At 48.1% G+C, this 17,999-nt stretch overlaps 1 protein-coding gene across 2 annotated transcripts in view; it reads right to left on the reverse strand.

Moving 5' to 3' along the window:
* Positions 1-17,999, reverse strand: part of gse1b (Gse1 coiled-coil protein b) — a 177,551-nt gene that overhangs the window by 17,935 nt on the left and 141,617 nt on the right. For both annotated transcript variants that reach the window (XM_073464265.1, XM_073464264.1), the window contains exons 3-4: positions 7,917-8,114; positions 784-992 (exon numbers count right to left, since the gene is read on the reverse strand). In XM_073464265.1, coding sequence (XP_073320366.1) covers positions 784-992; positions 7,917-8,114 — 407 coding nt within the window. The remainder of the gene's footprint in view (positions 1-783; positions 993-7,916; positions 8,115-17,999) is intronic.

The raw sequence follows: 17,999 nt of genomic DNA on the forward strand, positions 1-17,999 counted from the left end.
AAAGCGTCTCGGAGAGTTTCCGCATGTTGCCGAGTGCTGTTCATAACCGTGCGCTTGGCCTCGACTATTAGCCCTGAGCTGAGATAAGAAGGCTTAGAGCAAGGCCATAATCCATAATCCACTCCTTATCAAAGCAAGCAGCTCTCCCTCTCTCTCTCTCCCTCCCTCTTTTTTCTCTCTCCCCCACTACGTAACAGAGCGGGTGTCCGGGGTGACGAGGCTGAGGATGCACTTGACTGCTTAAGTGTACAGGGTGAGGCTGGAGGTGTGAGGGGTTAGGAGGCTAAAGGCTACGGACTTGGGAGGGGCTTGTCCAAGGGCGAGGGGCTCAGTGGGAAGGGGGGGGTTAGGGGCTGGAGGGGCACAGATGTTAGCTGCCGTTGAGGCTGTCACCTCGACGTCCCAGTGGCAGCTGGCATTGTTTAACTCGTGGAGCCATGAGGAGGGGGTGGTGGTGAGGGGAGGTTTGGGGGAAAGCAGACATTCATAGACCTGCCAGCTATGTCACATGTACATATGTCAAATACATACGGCTGCACTTTGGGTTACAGGCCGTCTACTAAACCCATTAATCCCTCGAGAGCCTGTCTGTGGTTATGTTTGTGCTAGCAGGCAAGCTCAAGAATGAGAACATTTGAACGCTGCCTAAACAGCTACAGAGAGAGAGACAGAGAGGAAGAAGCAAAGAGAGAAAATCATAAAGAGTAACCGAAAGGAAAAAAAGGGAAGTATGAAAAGACAGGTTCAAGGTCGAAGCGAGGAGTTGTTTGATTGTGGTTCTACCTGGCGTCCCTCGTTCCTCCAGAGGCCGTTGCTAGTCTTTGTTGGAGCAATGGTGACTACAGGTGGAGTGTTTGGCACGCCGTGGCCGGCGGGGGGAACCAGGACAGGCCCTGGACCGAGGGGACCCCTCTTGGGTGTGCTGACTGGAGAGCTGTGGTTGGTGGCCGGGGAGGACACTGGAGAGGACTCACTGCTGATGGAAGATGCAGCTGGGGAAAGACAGAAAGAAAGAAAAAGATGAGACAAGCGAACAGTCTGTGTCTTGCTCTATTAATAAAACAGCAAATGAAACAAAACAGTACTGTATGATCCTGTAGCTCCTTCACTTGGGAATGAAAAGGGCTGCAGTACGACAATGGCAACAAATAACACACACACACACAGAGGGCCAGATGGATGGCCCTAGGCCCCTATTATGAAGTGACAGTGATCAGGATGAGCAGCCCTGTGAGAGTCACACAGCCTTGACATGCAGGACACACACACACACACACACACACACACACACACACACACACACACACACACACACACACACACACACACACACACACAGCAAGAACTCACTGGCATACTGAATGTATATACAGTCAATGGCGCTTGCAGCCACACACAGCACACCCCCCTCCACCACACACGCACACACACAGCAGGTGGTGAAAAGCTGGCCCAATGAGCTTCTCTGCTGCGCTGTAGCTGTGCCACATTAACAAAGCCCTCCAGGGAAACCCTGTAGCGCAGGGTCACGGTCTGGTCACATGCCTCGCTTTCCACACATCTCGCTTTCTCTCTCTTTCGTTCCAAAGCTCTCATATGATATGCTCCCATTCACATACATTTATCACTGCGATTTTCATCCTTCCAACCTTATATCTACCCCCCTTCCCCATACAGCCAACACCCTCTGTTCTTCTCAGCTGTGTCCACTGCCTCCTCCTCTCTGTCTTATCTCATCCTTCTGTCTTTCCTTCTTTTCTTTATTTTCCCTTTGCTCTCTCCTGTGTGTTAACCTGTGTGTTGCTTCTCTTCTTCTCCTCCCTTCCTCCGTCTCTCCCCCTGACAGTACAGTGTGCTGCGTGTCTCCTCCTCTCAGAGTAAGCGCAGCATTACACAGTCAAACTGGGTCACAACCCTATCATTAGGACACACACTTCGGCGCTGCAGCGAGGACAACGGGAGACGTGAGTGTTTATGCGTGCGTGTGCAGGTAGTGCGCTTTTGTGCATCAGTTTGCTTAAATGCAGCAGCTGAAACCTCAGGCCAGTTTCAGGTCTACTTCCTCTCCAATTATCACCATCAAAACAAAAAACCACAGATCTTTCTACCCAACAACCATTTCTACCCGTGCTCGGGTTTCCGTGGCAACGTAACCTAACAGACAACGTCAGCTTATGGAAGGTGCGGTTAAGGATATTGACCGATTTTAAACACCTCATTCTAACTAATACCACTAAATAATGGAAAGAATCGATAATGGCAGTGAGGTGAAGCTGAAGATCTATGCGTGAGTGGTTGTGAGAGCAGCCAGGGGAGGGTGGGTGAAGAAAAAAAAAGATGTGTGTGGATAAGATTGTGATGATACATGTGAGGTGAGACATGAAAATGAAAAATGATGGGAGATGGGGTGTGATTGGGAAAAAAAAAAAAACAGAGTGCAAAAGAGGTGCGAGGTGAGGCGAGAGATGGAGTGGAGAGGAAAGCAGAGATATACGGGGTGCAGATGGGTGAGTGGGTGGCGGGTACAGGGTGGGGAATATTGAAGGGGGGGGCATATCTTGTCTGCACAATGGCAATTAGTGGCCTAACCCACCCTCACCTCAGAGAGCCATTACTCTCCCGTGCAAGACTAGGCCAATCAATAGCAGCCCACTCAGCCTGGGGAATGGAGCTACACTTAATACAGCTCTAGTGTCACAGCCTATTCACTCACCACACACAGACACATACACACACACTCACAACATGCATACGTAAGGCAAGGATGGGGGAACAAATAAGGCTGGCGGGAGGGAGAGAGGGAGGGAGGGAGGGAGGGAGTGGGGGTGATCACAGTGAACTGCTAAGCAACAGACCCCCCCCTTCCCATCTCCTCCTCTTCCTCCTCCTTTTCCATGTCGAAGCAAAGCAGACAGGAGAAGAGGCAGGGCAGACTAAATAATTAAGAGAGCAGGAAGAGAAGCAGGTGAGGGGAAGAAGGGAATAAAGGAGACAAGGACCGTCTCACAACGGCTTCATTCTCTTCTTGCAGCCTGCAGAATCTGTGCACACTTCTAGGCCTCGACACACAAAAAAACACAAACAGCTATTATTCCTCTATCCTTCCCTCCCTCCTCCTCCTCTCGAACACAACCACCACCCGCCCACCACCTCTTCATACACCCCAAATCCTTTTCCTTCTGTTCTTCAAACACAGTGCCTGCCAACCAGACGTAGATCTGTCAGACTCACAATTTTCATCAACACATTTACAACACTTAAGGGCTCAGGGAATTGTCCAAGAGTGGTTACATGTGTGCATCTCATCTATGTATGTTTCTTCCTATTTAAACCAGAGAAAGTCATGTGTGTCCATAAGCCTCTTTCCCCCTCATCAAGCCTCCATCCCTCATCCAAGATTTCCTCTTGTCCATTTTCAACCCTCCTGCTCCAATTTCCAATTCCTGTCTCCGCCCCTCCCTCCCTCACATCACGGTGCCATCTGATAGGAGAAAAATCACACAAGAGGCATGTGATTGGCACCAAGCTGGTGTCATTTCTGCCATATGCTCCTCCCCTCCCATCTATACAGAGAGAAGATGGCCATACATGCTGGCCCTGTAGGGAGCCAGAGGCAGAGGACGAGGAGGAGGAGGAGGAGAGCAGCACAGCCCTCGTCCCCAGAGTCGAAACGAGGCTCATCAGCTCTCAACCTGCACTTCATTAGCTGTACTGATTGTCACTTGCTTGCTGTGTAGGGGTTGTGTGTGTATGTGTGTGTCGTGGTGATGGGGTCGGGTGGAGAGCGAGTGAGGGACAGAAGAGGTAAAGACAGAAGGAAGGAGCGAGGAGAAGAGAGAAAGAAATCAGGCGCTGTCTCAGTCCCAAGCTGTGTGTGATTAATGTGAAGCTCCTTTCTCTATCGCCTCCTCTATTACCAGTCCCACTCTCCCAGACTGCCTCCACACTTGACCGCTCAAGCTGAGCCACACATGCGCACGCACACACACACACACACACACACACACACACACACACACACACACACACACACACACACACACACACACACACACACACACGCACAAAGATGCAAGCAACAGCGGCAGCAACAAACCAAGCTGTGGTCAGAGGCTGCGGCCAAGTGTCCTCTGTGTGGACGGCACCTTTTACTTCGGCCGCTGACCTGATCAAAAAGCAAAAAAAAAAAAAAAAAAAGTCACTACAGCTATTCAGCGGGCTATTTCATTCAATTGGTGGTGGTGCTGGGGGCGGGACATAGCAGTGAATCCCACTGGATGACTGAGTCTTGATGGGAGGACAACGCTGCACAAAGATGGCCCCTACCAATTGTCTGCCACTGCCGCCTCTGCCAGAAACCCCAACCATAGCCAGCCCCCAGCCCTGCCAGGCAGAAGGTGCTCTCCTCCACCCCGCCAACACACCCACCCCACCCCACCCGCCTCCCTCCCAGCATGCATTACAACAACATCAGCACTTAATTAAACAGTCCATTTCACACCTGGTGTGCATAGCAGTGCCCAGCCAACCCTGCATCCATATGCCACCCCACCAGCACACGCTAGCACAAGCCTCAACACGTGCACTCTAACACACGCAAGCATCCCCGTGCGTACAGACACACAATAACCACTGATGCACACAAAACGCCGCACACACCTGCCACGACAGTCTTGGCCACGCAGTGACAACAAGCCACAAAGCCTGTAATCTGCATCACTGAGTGGGGGGAGGGGAGAAGAGCACTGTGTGTGTGTTTGTGTGTGTGCGCGTGTGTGCGTGCATGTATGTGTGTGTTGCTGTGCCAGTGAGGGAAAAGAAAGACAGTACAAGATGGCGGATGGAAATAAGAGGAGCAATCCTCTGTGCCTTCTGCTGACTGTACAAACTGTATATTATGCTTAAATGCTGCTCTGCTACCGAGCGGAGTCGTGAGAGGTGTAAGGTTGCTGTGTGTGGAGAGAGAGAGTGGAGGGGGAAGCAAATGAGCTTGTTTGTGAGTGTTTCAGGGACAGTCACAGCCTGAAGGGTTTTGCCTTCAAGAAACACACACACACACACACACGCATACACACACACACACACACACACCGAGCACAGCGAGGCTGTGTGAGCTCCAGGCAGGCTCCAGATGGAGAGGTCAGAGACACACTGCCCCGCTGTCCCAGCATGCTCAGGGCTCCCAGAAACAAGGGGAGCCTCCAACCGGCCACACACATGCACATACACACACACACACACATGTGCAAACACACACGTACAATGTGACAAACACCTCAGGTTTTCACAAATCTACTAATTACTTCCAACTCCTCTCTTTCCCCGCCAGTTCATTCCATCCATCTTGTACACCTTTATTCTCCCTCTCTTCATTCTCTCTCCAGGCAGTGTACTACAGTCGGCATGAACGCTGTCATGAAATTCTGGCGATGTGTGTGTCTGTGTCTGTGTGTGTGTGTCTAAGAGTGTGTAAGAAGAAACAACTGAGAGGATTAAACCCAGGTCTGCCTAATTAATCAGATATCAGCAGGCCTGCCTTTTTGTGGCAGCGTGTTATCTGTGAGCGGTGTGTGTTTGCGCACACATGTGAGTGCTAGCGTGTGTGTTCATGCGAGTGTACATGGGATGAGAGTGTGTCCTTTACGCTGCTCTGATACTCATTATCCATCACCTCCTCTCTTCAGCGCCACACTCAGTACACAGAGCTATTCATTATACTCGCGACAGACAAGTGACGACGTATGTGTCTATGTGTGTGTTTGAGTGTGTGTGTGTGTGTATGTGTGTGTGTGTGTATATGGGTGTGTGGGTGTGTGTATAAACAGCAGCCGTGCTCAGGGTCTTAAATCAGTTCAGCGGCCGGTGGCAGTAATACTAGTACTCAAACCTAACTAATTCCTCCAGGCCTTAGGACACTGAGTCATGGCACCTCATATATACCGCACCACTCACCTCAAAGCATCAACCAGAGGGGGGGAGAGACGGAGAAAGAGGGAAAGAGGTTGAGTCAAAGTAGCTAATGAAAGGACAGCAGGCTGCAGCATGCAAAAAAATCACGAGGCTTACACAGTTGCAAAGACAACTGTTTGCATGTGTGGGGGCGTTTGGGTGTGTGTGTTGCCTATAAATACAGGCTCCGCAGACAGAGAGGTGACTGGAGCTCCAGGGGCTGCATGCCTCCCTGCCCACCCGGAGCCGGAGCTCCCAACACGGGGCAGAGTTGCCCCTTATGCCTAACGGCTGACTCACCCACACATCACTGCCTACACCAGCCGGGCGGCACAGTCAGCAGGCCTCAAAAATAACAAAGGGGCTTTTTTGTGCTTTTAATAAAAAGGTGGCGGAGCTTAATCAGACAGGATCTGGCATCTGTTTGTATGACAAAGACACAGACAGGAGATCTCTGCCTTAGTAGATTGTGAATTACAAATAGAACGGGGCACACATATTCTCACCCTGCAGCACAATGAAAAATAAAAAAGCAGAGGTTATTAAGAGGAGATTAAAAAAAACATGACTAAGAAAATGAAATCCATGTGTTCTCTAGCTGCAAAAAAGGGGGACGAGTGACAGAGATGAGAAGGAAAATTTCCAATAAAAACGTCCACAATAAAATAAAAAGCCAAGACTGAACTCATTTCTGAGAGAGACAGAGCAAAGAGAAAGTAACAGGGGTGGCATGTAGGATTGAGGGAGTGAAGAGAGATGAAGGGGAGAAGGATTGAGAGGGAGGTGACTAGAGGTTGGGGCTGGGCGCTCTCTCCGTGTGGGTAATAAATCATTTGCAGGATTCTTCTGGGTCCCAGGCTGCACTGGACTGGGGGGCAAGGTGTCCTGGGACAGCCAGGAAGGAGGGGACCGTCTGATTTAGGAGCCAGAGCAAGGGTGGACAGCTGGGGTAGCTGGGCCTCTCTGGAGCCGAGGCATAAAGCCACACATATGTACATGCATGGATGTACACACCCTTGATAAACTGGACAATAGGGCTCTCCTTTGTTGATTATTGGGTGTTTACATGTGTGTAACTAAGACACACGGGGGACATGGGTTTCAAAAATACATGTGTATTAGAGGCCAGTTTTTCATACAGGAAACAAAGAAAGCCACAACCCGTCCCTGAGCACCTACATTAACACAATTGCATTTGAAACAAGAATGTTTCCACCTTAAATGGATAGGTCAGCATTTCTGAAACAATGATATATAAGTTAAGGACCAGTAATTCAACCACCTGATGCTTATTTTATCTTCATACACCCACAGCACAGAGCTCTGAGAGATAGGATGTGAAGATAGTGATAATGTATGAAAGGGAATTACCACACCATCACCATCATATACACGTTGACAAGCACGCCCGTGCGTACGTGCACTCACACACAGCACATTAAGTGGGTCAGCTGGTGTGGATCCTCCTCATCCCAGTATCTCCAGAGACTCCGACTAATTCAATCCTGTGTGGATATCATCCCATTGCCATTAGCAGTTCTGCACTGAGCTACACAAACCGGCCATTGAACATATGACCCCACACACAAATGACCAGATACACAACCCCACACACACACACACACACACACACACACACACACACACACACACACACACACACACACACACACACACACACACACACACACACACGGTACACAAGACCTAATCCATCAGGTTTACAGTGCTGGATGTAACAATACATTCAGCTCATATTATCTTTTAATGGTTTGATATTATCACAGTATTTTCAGCAACATGTTATGCAGTCAGATATGAAACATATTGAGATAACATCAAACTTAAACCATAACCTAAACCTAAATAAATCTCTCTGAAACTTAACTCCATCGCCAAATGACAACCTACACGTTTTCGTACAGTTATCCAGCAGACTTAAACTTGACATTGTCCTGTGGCTTTACCTCGAGGTTCTTCGGCCTGTTTCGCCAGTTTACGGAGGGCTGCAGCGAATCCGGAGTGAGCAGACTGGGTAGCAGGGCTTCCATTGGCTACGATGGAGCCGTTGAGAGGCGACGGGGTGAGTGGGCTGACCGTCGCCGTGGTACGGGTCGCCGTGGAGATCATTCCTAACGATGGTGACTTTGGCTCATGGCTCATGCCTACCAGTGGACAAAAGGGAGGAGATTGGGAAAGTATTAATAATCAATACTGCATTCAGATTAAAGAAGCAACAAGTAAAATGAGCCATGGGGACTTGAGAATTGAAGAAACACGCAAAAGACCAGTGCAGACAGAAATATGCGAACAGAGGAAGGCGCATAGCTCGTTTCCTTGGACACAGAGGCAGTCAGGGCAGAGTGTGGTGCCGGGTATCTGTTTGTGACAGCTTGAGCGGATGGGGATTGGTGGTGCGAGGGGCAGAGGGGCTTTGGTTGTATGCCTCAGGGTCAGAGGTGAGAGGTTAGGAGGGCAGGTCACCCCTCCCTTGCTAAAAGAGCTCCAGTCTGGCTGTGTGTCTGCCGGAGGTCCATGAGTTTACACAACCCCTCTCCTGAGCATGCGCCAAAGCTACCAGCGTTACTATATTTCTTGTTGGCAGTGTGTTATATTACGGTACATGTTAACAAATTCAGCATACACACATCCAGTTTAGCAACTCATTGGCTCCCTCACACAACTGACACTTTCGAAGAAGAGTCCCATTCATGTTGTCCTTGATCCAATTAATGCTGCCAGGAAGGTGCTACTAAGACCCGTCTCTAATCAGGAGAGAAGAGAATTATAACAGCTTCGTAAGAGGAAATTAACTCCATGTTTCAAAAAGTGAAAGCTGGATATTTTTGAATTTGGACAACATGTTTTGAACGATACGGGGATTTCTTGAGTTCAGAGTTTTCTGTTCAACTCAAAAAAAGAAAAGTTAAACATTGAGACGTGACAGATTTTACTGTCACGTCTCTTTCTAGCCTCAGGTTTTTTAAGAGCTGCGTGGCGGTTGAAGAGGTGAGGAGGGTTGAGACGGCTGTCCCTTTCCTTCCTGTGTGTGTGTGTGTGTATGCATGTGTGTGTGTTGAAAGGTGACACCCTGTTGACAGCCCCTCTGTCAGTGGAATCCCTGAATGCCAGAACGGCGTGTGATAGCCCTACGTGCTCGGGCAAAACAGACACACAGACACACACACAGACACACACACAAATTAAGGGTGGCTTAAAGGACAGTGTAAATTCAGACTAGCATAGTTTGTGTACGGCAGAGGTCTTAACTGCTACACTTAAACACACACTCTCACACACGCACGAGGGATTGCTCAGAATCCTCCTTAAATCAACATTCAAAGTACACTTCCAGCTAACACAACGACTTCTAAGACAAAGACATGCTCACTGGGATAGAAGCAGCTTACTAACAGTATATCAATAGCACAATTAGATAAGTAGGAGTTATATCTGGATTTACCCCCGAGGCTGAGAGGGCTATAAAAAGATCATGTTTCCTCCTGAGATGAGAGCAGAGGCACAGCACCCTGTGTGCGTGTGTGTGAACACACAGCGACAAGTCAGGCATGAGAGAGTGAATAACATTCCCAACACCTCTCAAGTTGTCCTGCCTGTAACCTCCCAGTTACCCAGTGCACTCCGAATGAACCCAGCACACAATTAATAATGGAATTCACAATGACTACTGTCCGAGCAACACACAAGGTGCCATTGAGAGATGAGCAAACAAGCGATCAACACACACCGACTGCCCAGTCCGGTAACGTGACTTTGTCAAGACACTAGACTGCTGCTCCTGCCTTTCCTCTTTAGAGAAAGTCAGAGAAGGGAGTTAAAGAAACACACACTGAACTTTTTTTTTTTTTTTTTTTGCAAAAAAAAACTAACGTACTACAGAGTACACTGTTTCAACCACAGACATAAAACCACAGCACGGACGTGAGTAACACAGTGAAAGAAGAGACAGACAAGCACAGAACTTGACTAACACACACAGAGGAACATATCCGGAGGTCTGGCAGTGGTTCATGACCCCCCACCCCCACCCCCACCCACCCACTCTCCCACCACCCTACTATCCACACAGATTAAAAGCGTGGCCGAAGCTCCTTACTGCACAAAGGAGTGGAGCCGCCTGGATCCCCCATGGCTGCATCTTCACGTTGAGCCCAGCCCAGCACACACCGGCAGCCACCGACAGGACACACACCATCTTCCTGCTCCTCGTTCTCGCTCTCTTTCTCTCCGTCTATCTATCTCCTCTCCTCTCGCCCCGTCCACCCTCTCTCTCTCTCTCTCACTCTCTCCCTGCCTTCCTGTCTCTCTCGCTGCCGCTCACAAAGACCGTTTAGAGCTTATCTAACAAAGCAACACACCACACACGCTGCCTATCTCTCCCCTCCTTGCTCTCTCTCTCTCTCTCTCTCTCTAAGTGAGAAAACAGAAATTCTTAACCTAGCAGCTGCTGCGATGTCACATGACCTCACCCCCTCCCCTTCCCTCCCTCTCTCCCTCTCTCTCTCTCCCTTCTCACACTCTCCCTCACTCCTCCTCCTCCTCCTCCTCCCCTCTCAACCTATAATTCCTCAGCCATTTGTAGATAACAGACACAGGCATGCATGCCCTGCCAAGGCGAGCTGTATGAGGGGGAGGGGAGAGGAGAGGAGAGGCGCTGAGGAGGAGGAGGAGGAGGAGGAGGAGGGGAGAGTGCTCAGCCGGTCACCACATCTGACCCCATTGCTGGGGAGCGACAGGCAGTGTGCATGTATGTGTGCATGTATATAGATGGATAGGGAGGAGGTGGGAGGGTGGGAGGGGGGTGCTAGGGTAAAAACGTGAGGCGGTCTTCCCTCCTTGAGACAGTGAGACAGAAAAAGAAAGAGAAGAGGAAAGAGAAAGAAAGAGGGCAAGTCCTGGCCTGTGTCGAGCCCTACTGCACAAGAGAGAAAACCTTTTGTGGTGGAATATCTGCCTCAGTTCACTTCAATTTGCTTTATTAGCATAATTGTTTTCTAACAACTGAAAAAATGCTCATCAGGAAAAATGAAAGGGAGCGACATTCAAAACAAAAAAGCCATTATCTCTCTACCATTTCACACAAACAAGGAAGTCATACCAAAAATGTGGACGTGCAATCATTTACAGTACAAACACACACACACACATAGGATAAACACAGACACGCACGCTGCAATTACGAGTAGTTTGTTATCAGGGTGGAGGAGACTAATGCGTAATAGTGGCTGGGGGTGGAGGACTCAGGAAAAGAGTAAAAAGCGTGGGTTTGACTTCCCCTCTGTCCGTCCTGCTGTCATTGCAGGGGTGTGAATGAGTCGTTTCTTTAGTCATTTCCTCCTTCCTTCAGTCGCTACTTTTCTCAGAACAGCGAGGGAGCAAGGGTGATGACAGAGAGAGGAGATTATCATTGGGGGTAAAACCACACGGTGGCCAGCATTATGCCAAAGGCCACCTCCCCAACAAAGCTCCTTTCTGTTCCTCCGGCCACGGTCTGATTCCCCTGAGACAACACAGGGATGCAGGACTCTCCTCTGTCCTTCTCTCCTGTCTAGCATCACTGAAATCACCCTGCTGGTGTTGGAGAAAAGAGTGTTTCTTTGCTGTCTGTGTTGATGTTGTTTGTCCCAAGGAGCTCGTATGAGGCAACCACAGCATCAGACCGTATCATAGCAGGGTAGGGGCTGAGAGGATAGCAGGTGCTGACCTGGCTTTCCTCAAAAATGATGCTTGATCAGTCTCCCTCTGCTGGTACTCATGGGGCATCCTGCTGGTCTAAGGGTTGACTAGCTTCCCTGGTTTGAGAAAGGATTTGTTTACGGTTTATAGTTAACATGTGATCTCCGATCTCTGTGTCCTCATTTGTCCAGGAAAGGCTGAAATGCCCTAGAACTACAAAAACAGAAGTGTAGCTTTACGAGAAAGTGGCATATTTCCATTCTTAACAACAACATTAGAGCTGTGTAATTAACGGGATTATTATTGTAGTTAACATATGGCCAATTCGCAGAAGCTGCAATTTTTTGATAAAGGTAAAATGTGTGACAAAACAGCATTATAATTAGTCCTGATGTACAAATCTTGTTTTCCAGATGTTAAATGTTTGTTTGATACAGACCACAACAAATGTTTTCACGGAAAATGAGAAATGTGACACAAAAACGATCATTCCTACTAAACATGCATCATGTGGCAATTGTAATATCTGTCAAAAATAATAGCATTACCACTTTTTCACCATATCATGCAGCCCTAGATTGCTTGGTGAACCACTTCCTTATTCCAAGGCACTAACGATTAAAACAAGCACAATAGGTTTAAGTGGAAATCAATGAAAGTATTGAGGTTATGAGGGTGTACATGGTCTAACAAGAGAGCACTTTCTCTCCTATCCGTTGCCACGTTTTCTTCTCTAAACCAGAAAAACAGAGGCCATTTACATCAAGGCTCCCTTTTCAGAGTAATGTACTGATGAATAGCCCTGATCTGAGCCACCCAGGGATGAGTAACGTCTTATGAATTTCCAGATAAGTGAGCCTGCCTCCACCTCTTAACATCACTCAGTTACAACACACTCGCTCTGCATTATAGGGCAGTCCCTGGCCCTTCGTTCTTCAAACATCCAGCAGATGGCATTGTCTCCCAGTTAATGAGAGGGAGTCCTCTAAATGAGACAGCATATGTCACAGTCCTTTAATCCAGTGATCCACAACAGAGAAGTAGATTTTAAATGATATCGCTGCTGTGGATTATGATGAAAGGACAAAGGCTGCTTCCACTAGCGAGGTGTAGAACATTAATGCAACGGTCTTAAAAGATACGAATAAATTTGATCCGTTGGCTCCGGTGCAAAAGTGTAACATTACTGACAACACAAGGGTTAAAGGAGGCTGTTACACACCAAGCTTCCTGATGCTATTAACCCTTTGAATGCCGTTAGGCCCTAAGGGAAAACAAAACAAAGCCCCGAAAAAAAAAAAAAAGGAATGTAGATTACAACAAACCACACACAAACACGATCCCGCCCATACACACACACACACACACACACACACACACACACACACAGAGCAGATTGACTGCTAAATGGCATACAGTAAACACACAGTTTTAACACCCCGCTGGGAGTAAAGCCGATCACTAACTCCCATAGTCAAACAAACACACTGACACACACACACAGTTCCACCCTTTTGCTGGTTGGAATGCAGATTACTCTCTCTCTCTCTCACACACACACACACACACACACACACACACACACGCACACACGCACACACGTAAAGTAAATCCTCTTGGCTCCTGTATGCCCCGGCCAGTGGGGAGATAATGCAGTGGCAGCTCTAGCGAGTGGTTAATCTTTAACCAGGAAGGGATTTGCCTATCAGCTCGTTAAAACTAGCAGGCCAGTGCTGCTGGTTCATCTATCTGATCCAGCCACAAGCCTGGCCTGGCTAAACCCAACGCAGCATGGACTGGAACTGTACTCACTACAACGAACCATGCTTTACTTCACTGGGGCGTTCAGGAACAGAGCCAAACCGGTCAGTGTCTGCCCTCAAGTGAGCAATAAAGATGTCGTTGCAATCAACTGGTTGGCTCAACGTGTGTGGTCAGGCGGGTGGCTAAAACACCATTTCTTGAAAATCTTGCTGTGCTCGCGTTTGAATACTTTTGTGGCTCCGGTGTAACATAGCCTCTGTGGTTTGGTGTTTTGTTCCACTCCTACATTCCTGTTCGTACTTTCCTCTAACAAATGGCACCCTCCCTGCGTTCAGCTAATCTCTGTACTATCAGAGCTGTATTTGTGAATATAATACAAACAGTCACCGCCGATTCACGTTAAACCTAGTGGGAGGCTTTTATTATGAAGCAGCCACCGGAAGTTCATCCTAATTTGTTACTATGATTAAAGGGGCACGGCGATGAAATTTAAAATCAGAATTTTAATATTTACAATATCAATGAGGTAATAATACTAACTGAATAAACAAGCTGTTCTTAGAAGACAATAAGGTCCTCAGTGTTGAAAACGAAGAGAGTTTGTTTATTTAGTTTGTCAAGGCATAATACGTCAAGGGAAAATACGTCAAAGATTTTTCTCCTCTGATTAAAATGTCTTCCCCAAAACTACATAGTGTGCCTTTAACAAACAACTGATTAGTGGTATATAGGTGACTCCCTCTTTTTTAGTGCTTTTATGTCAACACACCAGTTTTAAATGCTGCAGGAGGCAATAGTAAACAAGCAGCGGTTTGCAGTTTGTGCAGACAAGCAAGCCTCCAACGCATCATCAAGATAAGCAACACCTTTTCCCCTGCCATGTTGTTGCAGATATCTGGAAACCCCCTCAATCAGATCATGAATTCTGATCACGATAGCACAGCGCAGGTACTCAAAAATGGAGGCATCACTCAGTGGGACATCAGACTTCAATCAGAGGACATGGGTTCAACCATCCACCCTGCTGAAATGATCTCATCCACTCGTACAGGAGGGATTTAGAGCTGGCTTAATGAGTACATGTCATCATGAATGGTTGACTGGCTTTCTAGCTGGCTGAAGATGTGCTGACAGTGGGATGAAAAGGATGGGAGGAGGGTATGCAAGAAGTTCAGCATGAAGGGAACTTCTGACTAAAAGACAGAGAGATGTGAAAAATTGAGGGTGCCAGTGATAAAAATACCAGTGATGCAGCAATGTGGATGAAAGCAACCTAGCAAAAACAGGATGTAGTATGGGCATTACAGCCACTACCACAGCCAGACTGTGAAGTGCTTCAACCTAAAGTGAGCTTAAAAAGAAGACACCTAGAGTAACCGACTGGATGACAACAGGAAACATAACTCTGCGGCTGACAAAGTCAACACTTAGTGACGTGCTGTTATAAATAGCACTCATGTACTGTACACATAAGCAGCCTCTGAAGTTGTGATGAAAGAACAAAGGGTGATCTTCAAGCTGGACAGAGAGAGCATAACCCAACATGAACAGTGGCTGTATATGCTAATACACATGCAACAAACTGCACAATTAAATGTTTGTCATGATCTCCACTTGAACACAGATAAACCTGTGCATGCACACGCACACGCACGCACAGTATCCAGGAGCACAGCAGGATAAACCTGCTCCGGCAGTGCCAGGTTTGTTTGACTTTTGAGATGAGATGTCAGAGCAATGTATCCTCAGGTACTATAGAATGGATGTGTGTACGTGTGTCTGCACACGCACGTATGTCACATCTTTCACTCCATACCAAAGAGAAAAAACCCAAATATCAGAGAAATCCTGAAACGGCAGCACTGTGGGTGCAGAGCTGCAGAATCAAAGGCGACAATTCCACTAGAGAATGAGAGAGAAAAGAAGAAAGGAGGGGAAAAGAAAAGGGAGACAAAGAGACAGAGAGAAACAAGGGAGGGAGAGAGAGAGAGAGCAAGAGATCAATCAAGAAGCCATAAGAGAGAGACAGGGAGTATTGCCTGTGTCTGAGCTGTCATTATACAGCAGGCCTCCATTATGGAACTACAGCAGAGAACGGAGTACATCTCCCTCTGACCTGGCTCCCTGTCACCGTCTTGAACACACACACACACACACACACACACACACACACACACACACACACACACACACACACACACACACACACACACCTCTGTGCAAAGAGCAAAGAGAGCAGTCTTCCTACCTTTTACCTGGTGTGGCTTTAAATGATACGGCTGTGTGTGCGAGCGTGCATGTGTGCGCACACACCTTATTATTCATCCCTCACCTCCTGCTTCTCTTCCTCTCCTTCACTCGCTCTGTATTCACCCCCTCTTCACCACCACCACCCCCACCCACCCAAACTGCCTGCCAGCAGCTTGCAACAAAAACACAGAGATTTCAAAAGACCAGCCGGCATCTCTCTCCCTCTCTTCACCTTCCTCTCTTTTATTCTCCAACACACACAGCCACAGAGAAACAGATTGTGTCTTGAGGGTAGGCACGAGCTGAGATGATTTTCTCTCCTCTCCTCCTCCCTGCATCCGACTCACCCACCCCAGCAGCGCCATTTCCTCTGTCTGTTAATTACATAGCGGCTGTGGTAGGGGTTGCTTGGGTTCTGCGAGTGAGTGTGTGTGTGTGTGTGCGCGCGTGCGTGTGTGTGCATGCATGTCATCTGAGGAGTGTGTGGCTGTGTTCTCTGATTCTCTGAGACACCAGCGTGGGCGTATGACAGAACAGTCTGGTTACGCTTCACAATGCTGCTTAGAGAGTGTGAACACACACATGCAGAGACACACACACACACACACATTCAGTCACACAAACACACATAAGAGCCTTCTGTCTGTGTCTCTGGCTCTTTGTGGTCCGTGCCCCAGGAGTCAAGCTGCTGTCTGTACGCCCGTGCCCTCTGTAGCCTCTCGCTGAGGGGGGACACAGCCCCGCCGCTCCCCTGACAAGAGGGCCAGCTTCAGCCCCAGCCCAGCTGTTCGACCGAGAGAGGAGGTAGGAAGTCAGCTCTGACTCACAGTCGTCATCATCGTCATCATCATCATCATCATCACCACCAGGCCCTGTCAACTCTCTCTTTTAATCAACCTCACCTGGCTCAGAGAGAGACAGGAAAGGGTGGCAGTGCGGCTCATCCCAGCAAGGCGGGGAGATGTGACAGATGTTGCAGATGAACTCAAAACACAAATAGACGCACGCGTGCAAAGAAGGACCTGTCACGGAGCTTATCATGGTTTCTGCACCTGTGATGCTCTATGCCACACAAGCACGCCAACGCTCACACATACACAGGCAGCCCACATGTCTGGGTAAATTGTATTGTTCTGTACTGTTAGGCTCTCGTCGCCTGGGGACATCACCGCATGTAACATATTTCAGTTATCGTCATCTTTCCACTTTCTCCTTCCCCCTCTCTTCATCACTCTGTCTCTCCCTCCACACTAGCGTCCTCGGGAAATGAGTGTTGTTTTTGCTGGCTCCCTTACACACACTCCTCACTCCATCCTCTGGTTCAACCTCTCTCTCTCCCCTCCATTCTCTCTTTCTCTCTGTGATGTACTCTGCTAGGTTGTGGTTGCCTAATTAGCACTCCAAGTGCTCTGCATGGGCCCCAACTCCCGTGTGGCTCCACCGCACACACACATGCACTCACGCGCGCGCACACACACACACACAAACGCAGCACCCACTTGACTTTCCATAGAAGGGTCTGGTCGCCGAGAGTTGGCCTGTTGTAATCTTGTAATTGGTATAATTGGTGTGCGTTCCTGTTTTAACGTGTTCATGTGATGCTGTGTTGTCTGATGAGTGAATCTCTTTCCTCGAGGTGAGCAGGAGACAACTCGCCGTCACCATGGCCACACATCTCAGTGAGTGGCCACCAAGATGAGGTTTCTATTGTCCACAGCTCAGACCCGTGGCGTCGTTTATTCTTTTCTCTCTCGATTTTTGTAGCATAGAAACTCAAATTAGATGCAACAGCATTAAAAAGGTGCAATATGTATGAATTCTCCAACTGTCCAATTCATTTTCAAAACAGTTTGGGGGCAGCATATCACCAGAGTAGCTGCTAACTGCTGCTAACTGTAGCTGCCCTTGGCTCGTTAGCTCAGTTAGCCGTGCAGCTAGTGGTTCAGACTGGGCGTTAAGGACCAAGTGAGTGTTAGTGTTTACACCGCGAGCTCAGGAGCTTTGGACAAGGCCAGGCTGGGGCTAGCTGGTTAGCATGCTAACTTCAGTAGCTATCTCTACAACACAATACACAGACATCATAATGTCAAAACTGCTATTTATTCATTTTCTTTTAAATATTTTAGTTGATTTTTAAACTAATATTAACACATATTGCGCCTTTAAAAGGTCTTAAATCAACAACACAAACCAGAGAAATCCGTAATTCTATTAAAAAAAAACAGCAACTTATCTTCTTTACCACCTCCAGTTGCTTTAACTTTCAGCAAAACACAGGAAAGAGCAGATAATGGCCAGAGAGTGAGAAAGGAAGTCAGCGAACTAGCTAGCTAGCCTCT

Source organism: Pagrus major, chromosome 4 (genome assembly GCF_040436345.1).
Source record: "Pagrus major chromosome 4, Pma_NU_1.0".
Classification (NCBI taxonomy): domain Eukaryota; kingdom Metazoa; phylum Chordata; class Actinopteri; order Spariformes; family Sparidae; genus Pagrus; species Pagrus major.